General features: G+C 44.0%; 1 protein-coding gene across 3 annotated transcripts; it reads right to left on the reverse strand.

The window, feature by feature from the left end:
• Positions 1-889: 889 nt before the first annotated feature.
• On the reverse strand, positions 890-9,916 carry LOC109890553 (protein FAM163A-like). 3 transcript variants are annotated; one of them, XR_004209935.1, is made up of 8 exons: positions 8,592-9,916; positions 8,069-8,135; positions 3,910-3,960; positions 3,484-3,585; positions 3,238-3,258; positions 3,014-3,134; positions 2,696-2,881; positions 890-2,561 (listed from the first exon to the last, which is right to left on the reverse strand). XR_004209935.1 is itself a non-coding variant. In XM_020482477.2 (7 exons), the coding sequence occupies exons 5-7, from the start codon at positions 3,104-3,106 to the stop codon at positions 2,286-2,288; spliced, it is 555 nt and encodes a 184-aa protein (XP_020338066.1). In that variant the 5' UTR covers positions 3,107-3,134; positions 3,238-3,258; positions 3,484-3,585; positions 8,069-8,135; positions 8,830-9,904; the 3' UTR covers positions 890-2,285. The 3 variants fall into 3 exon arrangements, 2 of the variants coding, with proteins under 2 accessions (XP_020338066.1, XP_020338065.1); XM_020482477.2 differs by lacking the exon at positions 3,910-3,960 and having other exon boundaries at positions 8,830-9,904; XM_020482476.2 differs by lacking the exon at positions 3,910-3,960 and having other exon boundaries at positions 8,592-9,904.
• Between the last annotated feature and the right edge of the window lie 5,190 nt (positions 9,917-15,106).

Below are 15,106 nucleotides of genomic sequence, written 5' to 3' on the forward strand. Positions count from 1 at the left end.
GTTTTCCGCTGCCAATGACTGGAACGAACTACAAACATCTCTGAAACTGGAAACACTTAACTCCCTCACGAGCTTTAAGCACCAGCTGTCAGAACAGCTCACAGATTACTGCACCTGTACATAGCCCATCTATAATTTAGCCCAAACAACTACCTCTTCCCCTACTGTATTTATTTTGCTCCTTTGCACCCCATTATTTCTATCTCTACTTTGCACATTATTCCACTGCAAATAAACCATTCCAGTGTTTTACTTGCTATATTGTATTTACTTTGCCACCATGGGCTTTTTTTGCCTTATCTCACCTCACTTGCTCACATTGTATATAGACTTATTTTTCTACTGTATTATTGACTGTATGTTTGTTTTACTCCATGTGTAACTCTGTGTTGTGTCGAACTGCTTTGCTTTATCTTGGCCAGGTGGCAATTGTAAATCAGAACTTGTTTTCAACTTGCCTAACTGGTTAAATAACAGCAGAGTGAGACAGGTGATCCTGAACAAGTCTTGTTCACACAACTCACAGACACGACGCCATACAACTAATTTTAGAGAAGGCCCACAGGACAACCAGGTTGTGTCAAAGCATCATAACGCGTCTAGATTGACATTGTGCTATTGCTTATTTATATGTATTTGTCAAATTTCTGAGTCTGCTTTTAATTTGCGGTGCTCAGTTGGTAGAGCATGGTCCTTGCAACGGCAGAGGAGATGGTTTAATTCCTGGGACCACCCATACTTTATAAAGCCATAAATGAATGCACCCAAGTCACTTTGGATAAAAGTGTCTGCTAAATGGTATATATTATTTGATTCATTGTTAGTGAAGAAACACAGACGAGTTCAGGCAGATACACATATTCATTTATCTTCCAAAAGGAACATTGTGTGTTAAACATGGAATTCATCTTCAGAGAGTTCATTTTAAAGGGAGACTCAGCTACATGACATCATCGTACACCGCGGGTCAACTTCCTGTTTAGAGACATCATCAACAACAAAATTCAAATCTGTCACTGGCTCTTCCCAATATGGGCATGTGTCAATGAACAGTGCAAATTGTCTGTAGGCAGGAAGTTGCCCTGCTGTCTATGATGATGTCATTTTTCAGAGTCCACCTTTAATAGAAAAAATAAATATATTATATAATTAGTGAATTCAATATTAGAGTTACCTTCATTGGCAGACTACAGGCAGCAAGCAGTGTCTTTGTGTGAGTGTGTGACTACATAGCAGTGAACACAAACTTTGAGTGTTATTGTCAGTAAATCAACACATGAACAGACAGATATCCATTTCCCCATCAACTCTCTAACAAAGAATCACAAAAGGACGAGAAGTGAGGAAGACTAAGATGTGAAGACTATGGCTTTGTCGAAAATGGCATCCTGTTCCCTAGATAGTGCACTACTTTTGACCAGACCCATATGGGTCCTGGTCAAAAGTAGTGTACTATCTATATAGGGAATACAATGCAATTTGGGACGCACCCTGTGAGAAAAGTGCATTGTGTGAAAACAGTCAAATCTCTTTTATCAATACTAGTCTATATTATCAACAGTGTCATGATGAACATATTTTAGTAAGTGTACAGAATCTCTGTTTTGAAGGACTGAAGGGTAAGGGCTAAGTGAAACATCATAGAATTGGACAAACAGATGCCCTCATTGGCTAAAATGTTTGTGTGTTTGTATTGTTTTAGCCAGGATTATATTTAATGCATCCGGATATCCCCTTACAATATATATATTTTTTAAATCACATGTAAAACTGCAAATGTTTTTTTTTTCTAAGGGTCAACCAGGGACATACTGCTCCTTTAAACTCTGGAAGAAAAAAAAATCGTACAAACTTGAAAACACATATAGCCCTCATAACAGTCACCTCGTTCACATTATCAGGTTTCAGGCAGAGGAGAGAGATGATGGAAAATGATGGAAAAGGAGGGAGAGAAAGACAGATGGAGAGAAAGAGAGAGAAACAACAGTGTGTGGCTGCTCTCGTCTATCTTCTCCCATCATCTGTAGTCTCCCATAGTCAAACCCAACATCTCCTCCACTGTATGGGTTACCAGATGACCAGACCTCCACACCGCTGCACCAGACAAGGGTCCGTATGTAGTTCTGTCCCGATCAGGAGGCTCCGTCTGTGGGTTCAGTGTGTGTCTCTCTCCCCTGGATGGGTGATACTCTAGATGTCTCTGGGTCTCTTTCCCCTGGGAGAAGGAGTGTTTGTATGAGTGCGTGTGTGACGTCAGTGTGTGTGTGTGTGTGTGTCCATGTGTGTTAAACCGGTGTGCTGTAGGGGCGTCTGTTACTGCAGGGTGTGTTAGGGTAGGTGTCAACAGGGCTATAGTAGCTCAAAGGGGATTGGCCGGGCTGGGTCAAAAAGAAGGGCTCCTGCGGCGTGTCTGACAGGGGCAGTGATTGACACAGTCCGGGGTTGTCATAGTGATACGTATGGAATCCCAGCCGCTCGGTTCCGTTGTGCAGCTCGTCACTAAGTCCCGGGCGTAGCCAGAAGGGGGAGCAGGTGGGGCAGTAGTTGGGGGGAGGGCCCACCTGGAACACACACAATCACCATAGAAATAGAATGATTGAAATAGAATGAGTCATTCAAATTCTATGTATGGATCAACTGCCTACTGTAGCTCTAGGTTTAGGTATAGGGTTTTGTGTTAGTCCTGTACTCTAACCTCCAGGGGCTCCAGGCAGAGAGGGGTGACAGCCAGGCTGTCCATCCCAGGGGCGCTGCAGGCATTGCAGGCAAAGTGAGCCTGAACCTCCACTTGAGCATCCCCTTCTCCTCCTCCCGTTCTGTCACCTCCTCCAGCCATGGAAGCAAAGTCCACCTCCGACTCATTTTTCTTACAGCAGTAGTACTGGAATTAGTGAAGGAGGGGAGGTTTTGTTGCAATTATTGTTCATGAAAGACTGTGCAGATAAAACACACACACGGGCACGCACACACACAAACATACACACAGTCACATGGACACACACACCCAGGTTACCTGGAGCCTGCAGTAGCACAGCACTGCTACAATGCAGAGCAGGATGACTGTGGCGAGAAGTCCTCCACTTATTACTACTGTTCCTGCTGACATTAAACTGGTTACAACTCTCCATCAAACCCTGGAGTAAGAGAGAGAGGGAGGGGAGAGAGAGAGAAGTAGTTAGTTATACTCTATGTTCTTAACTATAACTTGACAGCACATTAAAGGAGTGTAATACTTACGTTCAGCAATGGGTTCTATACCTGCAAGGACAAAGACAATAAAAGGACCTAAATTAGTTTGGTTGGGATAGAACTATGATCTAAATGAACTAAGGCCAGGGCCCGTGTCTACCATGTGCCTCAGGATATGATAGCTGATCTAGGATCTGTCCATACAATCTTATTCCCCATGAAATAAAATGCTAAACTGGTGCTAGATCAGCACTCCTCCAATACGCTTTTTGTGGATACAGGCCCAGAACTCACATCAGGAGACAGGTAGTGGAGAGGGGGAGGAGGCAGAGATCGGGGCGGGTTCCTGTGAGGTCTTGGGGGTGGCGGCCTCAAAACCTCATCTGGTTGGATCTCCTGCAGAAAGATGAGTTAGAAGATAAAACATGGATCTCTTCATCCATTATATCTACATCAGTCTCCTATCAGCAGGAGAGACAGAGAGAGAGAGAGAGAGAGAGAGAGAATGAGAGAGAGAATGAGAGCGAGAGAGAGAGAGAGAGAGAGAGAGAGAGAGAGAGAGAGAGAGAGAAGGAGAGCGAGAGCGAGAGAGAGAGAGAGAGAGTAAATCTCAGTAAGATCAATATAATGGTGTTCCAAAAAAGGTACAGTCGCCAGGATCACAAATACAAATTCCATCTAGACACCGTTGCCCAAGAGAACACAAAAAACTATACATACCTTGGCCTAAACATCAGCGCCACAGGTAACTTCCACAAAGCTGTGAACGATCTGAGAGACAAGGCAAGATGGGTATTCTATGCCATCAAAAGGAACATCAAATTCAACATACCAATTAGGATCTGGCTAAAAATACTTGAATCAGTTATAGAACCCATTGCCCTTTATGGCTGTGAGGTCTGGGGTCCGCTCACAAATACCAAATTGAGACTCTGCATGCAGAATTCTGCAAAAATATCCTCCGTGTACAAAGTAGAACACCAAATAATGCACGCAGAGCAGAATTAGGCCGATACCCACTAATGATCAAAATCTAGAAAAGAGACGTTAAATTCTACAACCACCTAAAAGTAAGTGACTCCCAAACCTTCCATAACAAAGTCATCACATACAGAGAGATGAACCTGGAGAAGAGTCCCCTAAGCACGCTGGTCCTGGGGCTCTGTTCACAAACACAAACACACTCCACAGAGCCCCAGGACAGCAACACAATTAGTCCCAACCAAATCATAAGAAAAGAAAAAGATAATTACTTGGCACATTGGAAAGAATTTACAAAAAAACAGAGCAAACTAGAATGCTACTTGGCCCTAAACAGAGAGTACACAGTGGCAGAATACCTGACCACTGTGACTGACCCAAACTTAAGGAAAGCTTTGACTATGTACAGACTCAGTGATGTCACGCCCTGTCCTTAGTATTTTGTGTTTTCTTTATTATTTTGGTCAGGCCAGGGTGTGACATGGGTGATTTATGTGTCTTGTCTTGTCTAGGGGTTTATTAGATTTATGGGGTTGTGTTTAGTAGAGTTGTCTAGGAAAGTCTATGGTTGCCTGGAGTGGTTCTCAATCAGAAGCAGGTGTTTATCGTTGTCTCTGATTGGGAACCATATTTAGGCAGCCATATTCTTTGGGTATTTCGTGGGTGATTGTTCCTGTCTCTGTGTTTGTTGCACCAGATAGGGCTGTTTCGGTTTTTCATGGTTCTTGTTTTGTATGTTGTTCATTTTTCATATTTTATTAAAGATGTATAAAGATAACCACGCTGCATTTTGGTCCTCCTTTCCTTTGACGGAAGAAAACCGTAACAAATGAGCATAGCCTTGCTATTGAGAAAGGCCGCCGTAGGCAGACCTGGCTCTCAAGTGAAGACAGGCTATGTGCTCACTGCCTACAACATGAGGTGATGACTGAGCTGCTCTTCCTAATGCACTGCCCAATGTTTGAAAACAAATCTGATTTTGATAAACTCCCATATCTACTGGGTGAAATACCACAGTGTGCCATCACAGCAGCAAGATGTGTGACCTGTTGCCACAAGAAAAGGTCAACCAGTGAAGAACACCATTGTAAATACAACCAATATTTATGCTTATTTATTTTCCCTTTTGTACATTAACCATTTGTACATCATTACAAGACTGTATATATACATAATATGACATTTGTAATGTCTTTATTCTTTTGAAACTTCTGTATATTAAATGTTTACTGTTAATTTTAATTGTTTATTTCACTTTTGTATATTATCTACCTCACTTGCTTTGGCAATGTTAACATATGTTTCCCATGCCAATAAAGCCCCTTGAATTGAATTTAATTGAGAGAGAGAGAGAGAGAGAGAGAAGGGGCATTCCACAAATCTGTGTGCGTGCGTCTGTGTCCATCAGACAGCTCCTCTATGTCACCACTGCTCTAAATTATATACAGCTTGGGCAGGTTGATGCCGTTAAAAGCAATGTGAAATCTCCATCTCTCTTTCTCTCTCTGCCTTTCTCTCTTCCCCCTCTCTCTCTCTCCTTCTCCCAACCTTCTACCCCTCTCTACCCCTCCTCTTCTCCTCACCTCCTTCTCTCTCTATGGACCATGTCCAAGCACTTCATCACACAACAGGGGCTGATTACAATGGCGAGAGAGACAGAGGGAGGAAAGGAAGAGGCAGAGAGTTAAAGCCTGGAATAAAATATAGGGTTGAAGACTCACCCCTCTACCTTTGACCATCACAGCACACACTGTGTCAGAAAATGCTGTGGGATTTGACTGTGGGCACACACACACACTCCTGTACTGTATGACCTAAAAGGAACCTGTGGTCCCAGGAGGGATCTGCAAAAAACTCCATTAATTATTAACCAGGAGGAAAGAGAGAGACAATGGAGGAGAAAAACAGGATCACTATATTACCTACGTAAAATAGTCTACAGGGAATTCATGAGAGAAGAGAAGAGAAGAGGAGAGAAGAGAAGAGAGGAGAAAAGAAAAGAGGAGAGAAGAGAAGAGAAGAGAAGAGAAGAGAAGAGAAGAGAAGAGAAGAGAAGAGAAGAGAAGAGAAAAGAAAAGAGGAGAGAAGAGAAGAGGAGAAGAGAGAAGAGAAGAGAAGAGGAGAGGAGAGGAGAGGACAAAAGAAGAGAGGAGAGGAGAAAAGGAGAGGAGAAGAGAGGAGAAAAGAAGAGAGGAGGAGAGGAGAGGAGAAGAGAAGAGAGGAGAGGAGAAAAGAAGAGAGGAGAGGAGAGGAGAGGAGAAAAGAAGAGAGGAGAGGAGAGGAGAAAAGAGGAGAAGAGACTTGCAATATCATCGTAGATCCTCAATATATCTTCTGTTAAATATAATGATGTTAATATTTCGTTGTGGTGTGTGTGGCTTCTAACTTTTCACAGGAATAAATCTCGGTGAGCCTGCAATTTTAAAGCCCTGGACGTTCAATTATTCAAAAATCATTCCTGCAACAATATTTTTCCATCAGGGGACAATTTAGCCAGGTAGTCAAGGCGAGACTCTCCCTTTCCTCTCTGCTCTCTCCCTCTCTTCTCCCCTCTTCTGAAAGCACTCTTCTCCGTGTAAATAGAGATACACACTCATTCCTAATCTCTCTGTGTGCGTGTGTGTGTGTGTGTGTGTGTGTGTGTGTCTAGGACAGACGCACCACTTGCAGAAATGAACAATGGCAGAAGAGGAGGTGTGGAGAGAGAAAAGTCTACAGGGAATTCAATCATACTTGGTCTTCTGTGGCTGCCAATAGACTGTAACTACATGTCCCAGTGTTTGGTGTTTATATTTTATTGCATTAAAGGTGCTATATGCAACAATTTAGTGACATGAATACAACTGAGAAATACCTGAACTAGCTCAGTACATCTTCCTTACTTTGTCATACTCCAAAATCATCCGTTGCAGAGTCATGGTGTTCTACTCTTTATGTTGTCTACCTGACGGAGATCTTTGGGTTGAAAAGTTGTACTAAACAGAAGTCGATCCATTCAACACTGGGTATCCATTCAACACTGGGTATCCATTCAACACTGGGTATCCATTCAACACTGGGTATCCATTCAACCCTGGGTATCTATTCAACACTGGGTATCCATTCAACACTGGGTATCTATTCAACACTGGGTATCCATTCAACACTGGGTATCCATTCAACACTGGGTATCCATTCAACACTGGGTATCTATTCAACACTGGGTATCCATTCAACACTGGGTATCCATTCAACACTGGGTATCCATTCAACACTGGGTATCCATTCAACACTGGGTATCTATTCAACACTGGGTATCCATTCAACACTGGGTATCTATTCAACACTGGGTATCCATTCAACACTGGGTATCCATTCAACACTGGGTATCCATTCAACACTGGGTATCTATTCAACACTGGGTATCCATTCAACACTGGGTATCCATTCAACACTGGGTATCTATTCAACACTGGGTATCTATTCAACACTGGGTATCTATTCAACACTGGGTATCCATTCAACACTGGGTATCCATTCAACACTGGGTATCTATTCAACACTGGGTATCCATTCAACACTGGGTATCTATTCAACACTGGGTATCCATTCAACACTGGGTATCCATTCAACACTGGGTATCCATTCAACACTGGGTATCCATTCAACCCTGGGTATCCATTCAACCCTGGGTATCCATTCAACACTGGGTATCCATTCAACACTGGGTATCTATTCAACACTGGGTATCTATTCAACACTGGGTATCTATTCAACACTGGGTATCCATTCAACACTGGGTATCTATTCATGACTTTTGATTTTGCAACCTGCACCTGAAAGTCACTGGAAGTGTATACACTGCTTTTGAACTGTTTTCAACATCACACACACACATACACACACACAGAGATCTCACCTGTGTAAATCAGCACCAGGAGGATGGCATCCTGTAGGTCAGGAGTGGACGGCACCTTTACAGTCCCCTGGGAAGAGAGACATGACATCATCAGCACAGCACAGGTCAATGTAAACATTGTCAGAACGGTTGAGACATGAGCACAGACATACTGGAACACTACTGGTCTTCAACAGTCTTGCAACTTTGCCTTTGAATTAAGGACGCATTCAAAACAGTGTTTCTGTGCAGTTCTTCTCTTCCTATAACATGAATTGTACCCCACACACAATGCCATTATGTAGATGTAATAGTTTCCTGGAAATGGATCTACACTACCTTTAAACTGATAGCCCTTCTGGCACTCATCTAAGGACATAACTGAGAGAGTGGGGTCAGCAATGCCAGGGTATTCTTAAACATAACATCGGCTACAGTGACATTATAGGAAAGGCGTTAATAGCAACTCCTAATAGTGCTATTAATAGTGTAATCACACACCGCGGGAAACACAGGACCAATTGTTGTATTTTTAAAAACGTACCTGTCAGATAAGCCCGTATCCTGGTATTTCACAAACATGTGATTGGGATATTCACTAAAACACTTTCGGTGTGATGGTGCACTAACTAGAATAATGTATTACACCGTCGCCCGATGCTTTACTTCGACAGCACAAATCCTTTGCCCTGTTCGCTCCAGCAGCTTGTAATCAATTCGCGCTATAACTGAACTCTCATGTTATCCTTCTTTTCCGTTGTCCCTTGTTTCCACATTCTCACCTGTACTGAGACGGCGTGAGAAATAACCCAGCTGACATCTCATGGCATCTCCCAGATGGTGTCGGTAGGGACACAGAGGCATTGATACGGGCAGAGATTGTCTGTGGTCGGAGAGGCTTTATCCATCACACTGCTGAGATGGGGGAGAATGGATACTGTTACGCGTAGAGCTACTCCCTCCGAGAAAACGCAACAGCCTGCGATATGCGATATGTTACTTGTATGGGTATCCAACGGCGCCCTGGGTGGATTCTGCTGATGCAGGATCAGATGACCAAACCTCTCATTTGAACTTTAAACCCCTCGTTCTAACTTCAAACTGGCCTCAGATCAGCTTCCAGGGACAACCACATCTATCCTACACCAGAGGATGGGGGTTAAAGCCCGCTATGGAAAACGTTAAATCATAAACTAGACTTACGTCACTGACCTGCAGGGCTCAATTGTATTGCCAAAAAAAGACAATATGAAGAAAACGTCTGTTGGACCACCATCCCTTGGCACCCATGACCCAAACATATTAGGTTAGTAAGGTATGTTGTTACAGTGTTAGAAAGACAGTCAACGATAACTTTCAGTTCGAAATATCTAACTGCACGCACTAGTTCTCTAGTCCTAGGCCTTATCCACAGAAATGTGGGCAATGTCCCTCAGAACGTTGGGGAGACAAAAAATCCCAAATGCTTGCCTGGGCTGGGTTGGTAGACCAACAGTAGTAGGTCTATATATGCTTTTTGTTTTACGTGATTTTAGACATTCAATGCAACGGGTAAAATAGCAGCTTCAACTTGCATTTGTTTAGACTTGATTAGGCAGTAAGGAAAGTAGCTATTAGCTGTCCCAAAAGTCGCTAGAAGTCGCTAAAGGACGTCATAGGAGAGCGGAATTGTGATGGACGCTGTAGGAGAGAGGAATTGTGATGGACGCTGTAGGAGAGAGGAATAACGTCGTGGGAGAGACAAAAGTGAGTAAAAACACCCGAAATATGTTTAGAACTACAAATGAACTTTCTTCTGTCGATTCTTGTTTTTTTTAATGTCACAATTCCAACCCTCCTCTCTTATCCGGGCTTGGGACCCTCTGGCGGAGTTACTTATTATTATTATTTTTTAAATTGAATCACATTTTTTTGTTATTTAGTTTAGTTTTCTTGATTTGGTTTGGTTTTTAACCTTATGGTCGACTTAGGAGCCTACAGACGTGGCCAAAAGTTTTGAGAATGACACAAATATTAATTTTCACAAAGTCTGCTGCCTCAGTTTGTATGATGGCAATTTGCATATACTCCATAATGTTATGAAGAGTGATCAGATGAATTGCAATTAATTGCAAAGTCCCTCTTTGCCATGCAAATGACCTGAATCCCCAAAAAACATTTCCACTGCATTTCAGCCCTGCCACACACAGGTGTGAGTGTTGATGAGGACAAGGCTGGAGAACACTCTGTCATGCTGATTGAGTTTGAATAACAGACTGGAAGCTTCAAAAGGAGGGTGGTGCTTGGAATCATTGTTCTTCCTGTCAACCATGGTTACCTGGAAGGAAACACGTGCCGTCATCATTGCTTTGCACAAAAAGGGCTTCACAGGCAAGGATATTGCTGCCAGTAAGATTGCACCTAAATCAACCATTTATCGGATCATCAAGAACTTCAAGGAGAGTGGTTCAATTGTTGTGAAGAAGGCTTCAGGGCACCCAAGAAAGTCCATCAGTCAGGATGTGGCCCAGAAGTTATTTGACAGCTTGCCAGGGCAGATTGCAGAGGTCTTGAAAAAGAAGGGTAAACAGTGCAAATATTGACTATTTGCATCAACTTCATGTAATTTTCAATGAAGGCCTATGACACTTATGAAATGCTTGTATTTATAGTAACATCTGACAAAAATATTTAAAGACAGTGAAGCAGCAAACTTTGTGAAAATTAATATTTGTGTTGCTCTCAACTTTTGGCCACGACTGTACAAGTCAAATCAAATTTATTTATATAGCCCTTCGTACGTCAGCTGATATCTCAAAGTGCTGTACAGAAACCCAGCCTAAAACGCCAAACAGCAAGCAATGCAGGTGTAGAAGCACGGTGGCTAGGAAAAACTCCCTAGAAAGGCCAAAACCTAGGAAGACACCTAGAGATGAACCAGGCTATGTGGGGTGGCCAGTCCTCTTCTGGCTGTGCCGGGTGGAGATTATAACAGAACATGGCCAAGATGTTCAAATGTTCATAAATGACCAACATGGTCAAATAATAATAAGGCAGAACAGTTGAAACTGGAGCAGCAGCACGGCCAGGTGGACTGGGGACAGCAAGGAGTCATCATGTCAGGTAGTCCTGAGGCATGATCCTAGGGCTCAGGTCCTCCGAGAGAGAGAAAGAGAGAGAAAGAGAGAATTAGAGAGAGGACACTTAAATTCACACAGGACACCGAATAGGACAGGAGAAGTACTCCAGATATAACAAACTGACCCTAGCCCCCGACACATAAACTACTGCAGCATAAATACTGGAGGCTGAGACAGGAGGGGTCAGGAGACACTGTGGCCCCATCCGAGGACGAATGTTTGACATCCACAGGGCCAAACAGGATGGATATAACCCCACCCACGTTGCCAAAGCACAGCCCCCACACCACTAGAGGGATATCTTCAACCACCAACTTACCATCCTGAGACAAGGCCGATTATAGCCCACAAAGATCTCCGCCACGGCAAAACCCAAGGGGGGGGTGCCAACCCAGACAGGAAGATCACATCAGTGACTCAACCCACTCAAGTGACGCACCCCTCCTAGGGACGGTATGAAAGAGCCCCAGTAAGCCAGTGACTCAGCCCCTGTAATAGGGTTAGAGGCAGAGAATCCCAGTGGAAAGAGGGGAACCGGCCAGGCAGAGACAACAAGGGCGGTTCGTTGCTCCAGAGCCTTTCAGTCCACCTTCCCACTCCTGGGCCAGACTACACTCAATCATATGACCCACTGAAGAGATGAGTCTTCAGTAAAGACTTAAAGGTTGAGACCGAGTTTGCATCTCTTACATGGGTAGGCATGTCACACACTCAGTCAACACACAAGTCACAGTAAAATATGAACAGTTTTAGCCATTTGTATACAATCTACATTAACAATCTAAATGGACCAAAAAGAGACAATAGAAAAAACTGTCAATGGCAATGTGAGAAAATTATGGTAACTAGTCTGGCCCTAATTCAAGTTAATAAGTGTTTTAAAACAAATGTAAGCCAGCGGCGGCTGCCCGCATGCGCGATTCATTTGCAGTCTGGATGCGGGAGGGGTGAACATCTCCTGCTCTGACTGCAGCTGGGCTGGACTGCTGCGCGAGGACTGGGCCACTTGTGAGTGCTTTGGGACGGGGTGGGACCAGTGATACCAATTTAGCAATTTTGTTGCTAGATTTAGCAACTTTTCAGACTACCCTGTGTTGAATCCTGTGTTTTACATTATAGCCATTACCATATATATGATTGAATATTATCTGCTGTTGACTTGTGTGGATGTATGTATGTGTTACGCAACATAGCTGACTTGAAACATTGTTAAAAGTATCAGGGCCATGGGACTTTCTCATGATGGAAAAATACAGAGAAGCATGAAGACAGGAACTGTTCAAATTAGTTGGGAGGGGGGCACATTCAGAGCGGGGTGTTGCGAGAACAAGCGGTCTTTTGTTAGATAACAGGAGCCAGGTGCGAGATAACGGTATGGAGCATGAGAGCCTGGATGTTCTTCACAAGCAACATTTACATCTATCAACAGAAGCGCCAAGAGGCGGGGACCCGCCTGAGCGCCTGCAATAGGCTGAGCAAGTTTAAACCACGCCCAGTCTCTACTGTGAAAGGCCAACAGACGGGTTGGAACTGTCACGGACCAGGATGTCTTGCTCCCAGGCAGACTAAATAACTTTTTTGCCCGCTTTGAGGACAATACAGTGCCACTGACACTGCCCGCAACTAAAACATGCGGACTCTCCTTCACTGCAGCCGAAGTGACGAAAACATTTAAACGTGTCAACCCTCGCAAAGGCTGCAGGCCCAGACGGCATCCCCAGCCGCGCCCTCAGAGCATGCGCAGACCAGCTGGCTGGTGTGTTTACAGACATATTCAATCAATCCCTATCCCAGTCTGTTGTTCCCACATGCTTCAAGAGGGCCACCATTGTTCCTGTTCCCAAGAAAGCTAAGGTAACTGAGCTAAACGACTACCGCCCCGTAGCACTCACTTCCGTCATCATGAAGTGCTTTGAGAGAGTAGTCAAGGACCATATCACCTCCACCCTACCTGACACCCTAGACCCACTCCAATTTGCTTACCGCCCAAATAGGTCCACAGACGATGCAATCTCAACCACACTGCACACTGCCCTAACCCATCTGGACAAGAGGAATACCTATGTGAGAATGCTGTTCATCGACTACAGCTCGGCATTTAACACCATAGTGCCCTCCAAGCTCGTCATCAAGCTCGAGACCCTGGGTCTCGACCCCGCCCTGTGCAACTGGGTACTGGACTTTCTGACGGGCCGCCCCCAGGTGGTGAGGGTAGGCAACAACATCTCCACCCCGCTGATCCTCAACACTGGGGCCCCACAAGGGTGCGTTCTGAGCCCTCTCCTGTACTTCCTGTTCACCCACGACTGCGTGGCCACGCACGCCTCCAACTCAATCATCAAGTTTGCGGACGAAACAACAGTGGTAGGCTTGATTACCAACAACGACGAGACGGCCTACAGGGAGGAGGTGAGGGCCCTCGGAGTGTGGTGTCAGGAAAATAACCTCACACTCAACGTCAACAAAACTAAGGAGATGATTGTGGACTTCAGGAAACAGCAGAGGGAACACCCCCCTATCCACATCGATGGAACAGTAGTGGAGAGGGTAGTAAGTTTTAAGTTCCTCGGCGTACACATCACAGACAAACTGAATTGGTCCACCCACACAGACACCATCGTGAAGAAGGCGCAGCAGCGCCTCTTCAACCTCAGGAGGCTGAAGAAATTCGGCTTGTCACCAAAAGCACTCACAAACTTCTACAGATGCACAATCGAGAGCATCCTGTCAGGCTGTATCACCGCCTGGTACGGCAACTGCTCCGCCCACAACCGTAAGGCTCTCCAGAGGGTAGTGAGGTCTGCACAACGCATCACCGGGGGCAAACTACCTGCCCTCCAGGACACCTACACCACCCGATGTCACAGGAAGGCCATAAAGATCATCAAGGACAACAACCACCCGAGCCACTGCCTGTTCACCCCGCTATCATCCAGAAGGCGAGGTCAGTACAGGTGCATCAAAGCTGGGACCGAGAGACTGAAAAACAGCTTCTATCTCAAGGCCATCAGACTGTTAAACAGCCACCACTAACATTGAGTGGCTGCTGCCAACACACTGACTCAACTCCAGCCACTTTAATAATGGGAATTTATGTAAAATATATCACTAGCCACTTTAAACAATGCTACCTAATATAATGTTTACATACCCTACATTATTCATCTCATATGTATACGTATATACTGTACTCTATATCATCTACTGCATCCTTATGTAATACATGTATCACTAGCCACTTTAACTATGCTACTTTGTTTACATACTCATCTCATATGTATATACTGCACTCAATACCATCTACTGCCTATGCCGCTCTGTACCGTCACTCATTCATATATCTTTATGTACATATTCTTTATCCCCTTACACTTGTGTCTATAAGGTAGTCATTTTGGAATTGTTAGCTAGATTACTTGTTGGTTATTACTGCATTGTCGGAACTAGAAGCACAAGCATTTCGCTACACTCGCACTAACATCTGCTAACCATGTGTATGTGACAAATAACATTTGATTTGTCTATCACAGTATAAAGAATTCTGTTTTACATACATCTTGTCAGTTCTCTGTTCTGCCCTGTGTGGTTACAGTGAGCCCGTATATACGAAAGTTGCATTTGCCATTTATTACTTAGCTAATAAAAAATACATAGTATAAAATCGGTGACTCATTGTTATATTTATCCTGATACCAGATGTGAATTTACGCAACTCTAAAACATGGCAACTTTTTTTTCAAACAGCAACAAAAAATAATAATAATAATTTGGAACTTTTAGCAACTTTTGAAAAGTGACTCAAACGCTAAAATGCATTTTCCGTCTAAATGAAACAAAAACGATTTTCTCTGTCACACACTCAATCACAACACACGTGCCTGGCTGCAAAAGTGCATTGTGAGGGACGTCGGCAGCAGGCGCTCGGCTCGTGCACATCCAA

The sequence above is a fragment of the Oncorhynchus kisutch genome, linkage group LG5 (genome assembly GCF_002021735.2).
Source record: "Oncorhynchus kisutch isolate 150728-3 linkage group LG5, Okis_V2, whole genome shotgun sequence".
Taxonomy (NCBI): domain Eukaryota; kingdom Metazoa; phylum Chordata; class Actinopteri; order Salmoniformes; family Salmonidae; genus Oncorhynchus; species Oncorhynchus kisutch.

Excerpts from the sequence above, each read along its gene's own strand:
- LOC109890553 (XM_020482477.2), bottom strand. The coding sequence starts at position 3,106 with ATGTCAGCAGGAACAGTAGTAATAAGTGGAGGACTTCTCGCCACAGTC. Across the intron at positions 2,882-3,013 it reads TGTGCTACTGCAGGCTCCAG|TACTACTGCTGTAAGAAAAA; the intron begins GTAACCTGGGTG and ends CACTAATTCCAG. Across the intron at positions 2,562-2,695 it reads TCTGCCTGGAGCCCCTGGAG|GTGGGCCCTCCCCCCAACTA; the intron begins GTTAGAGTACAG and ends TGTGTGTTCCAG.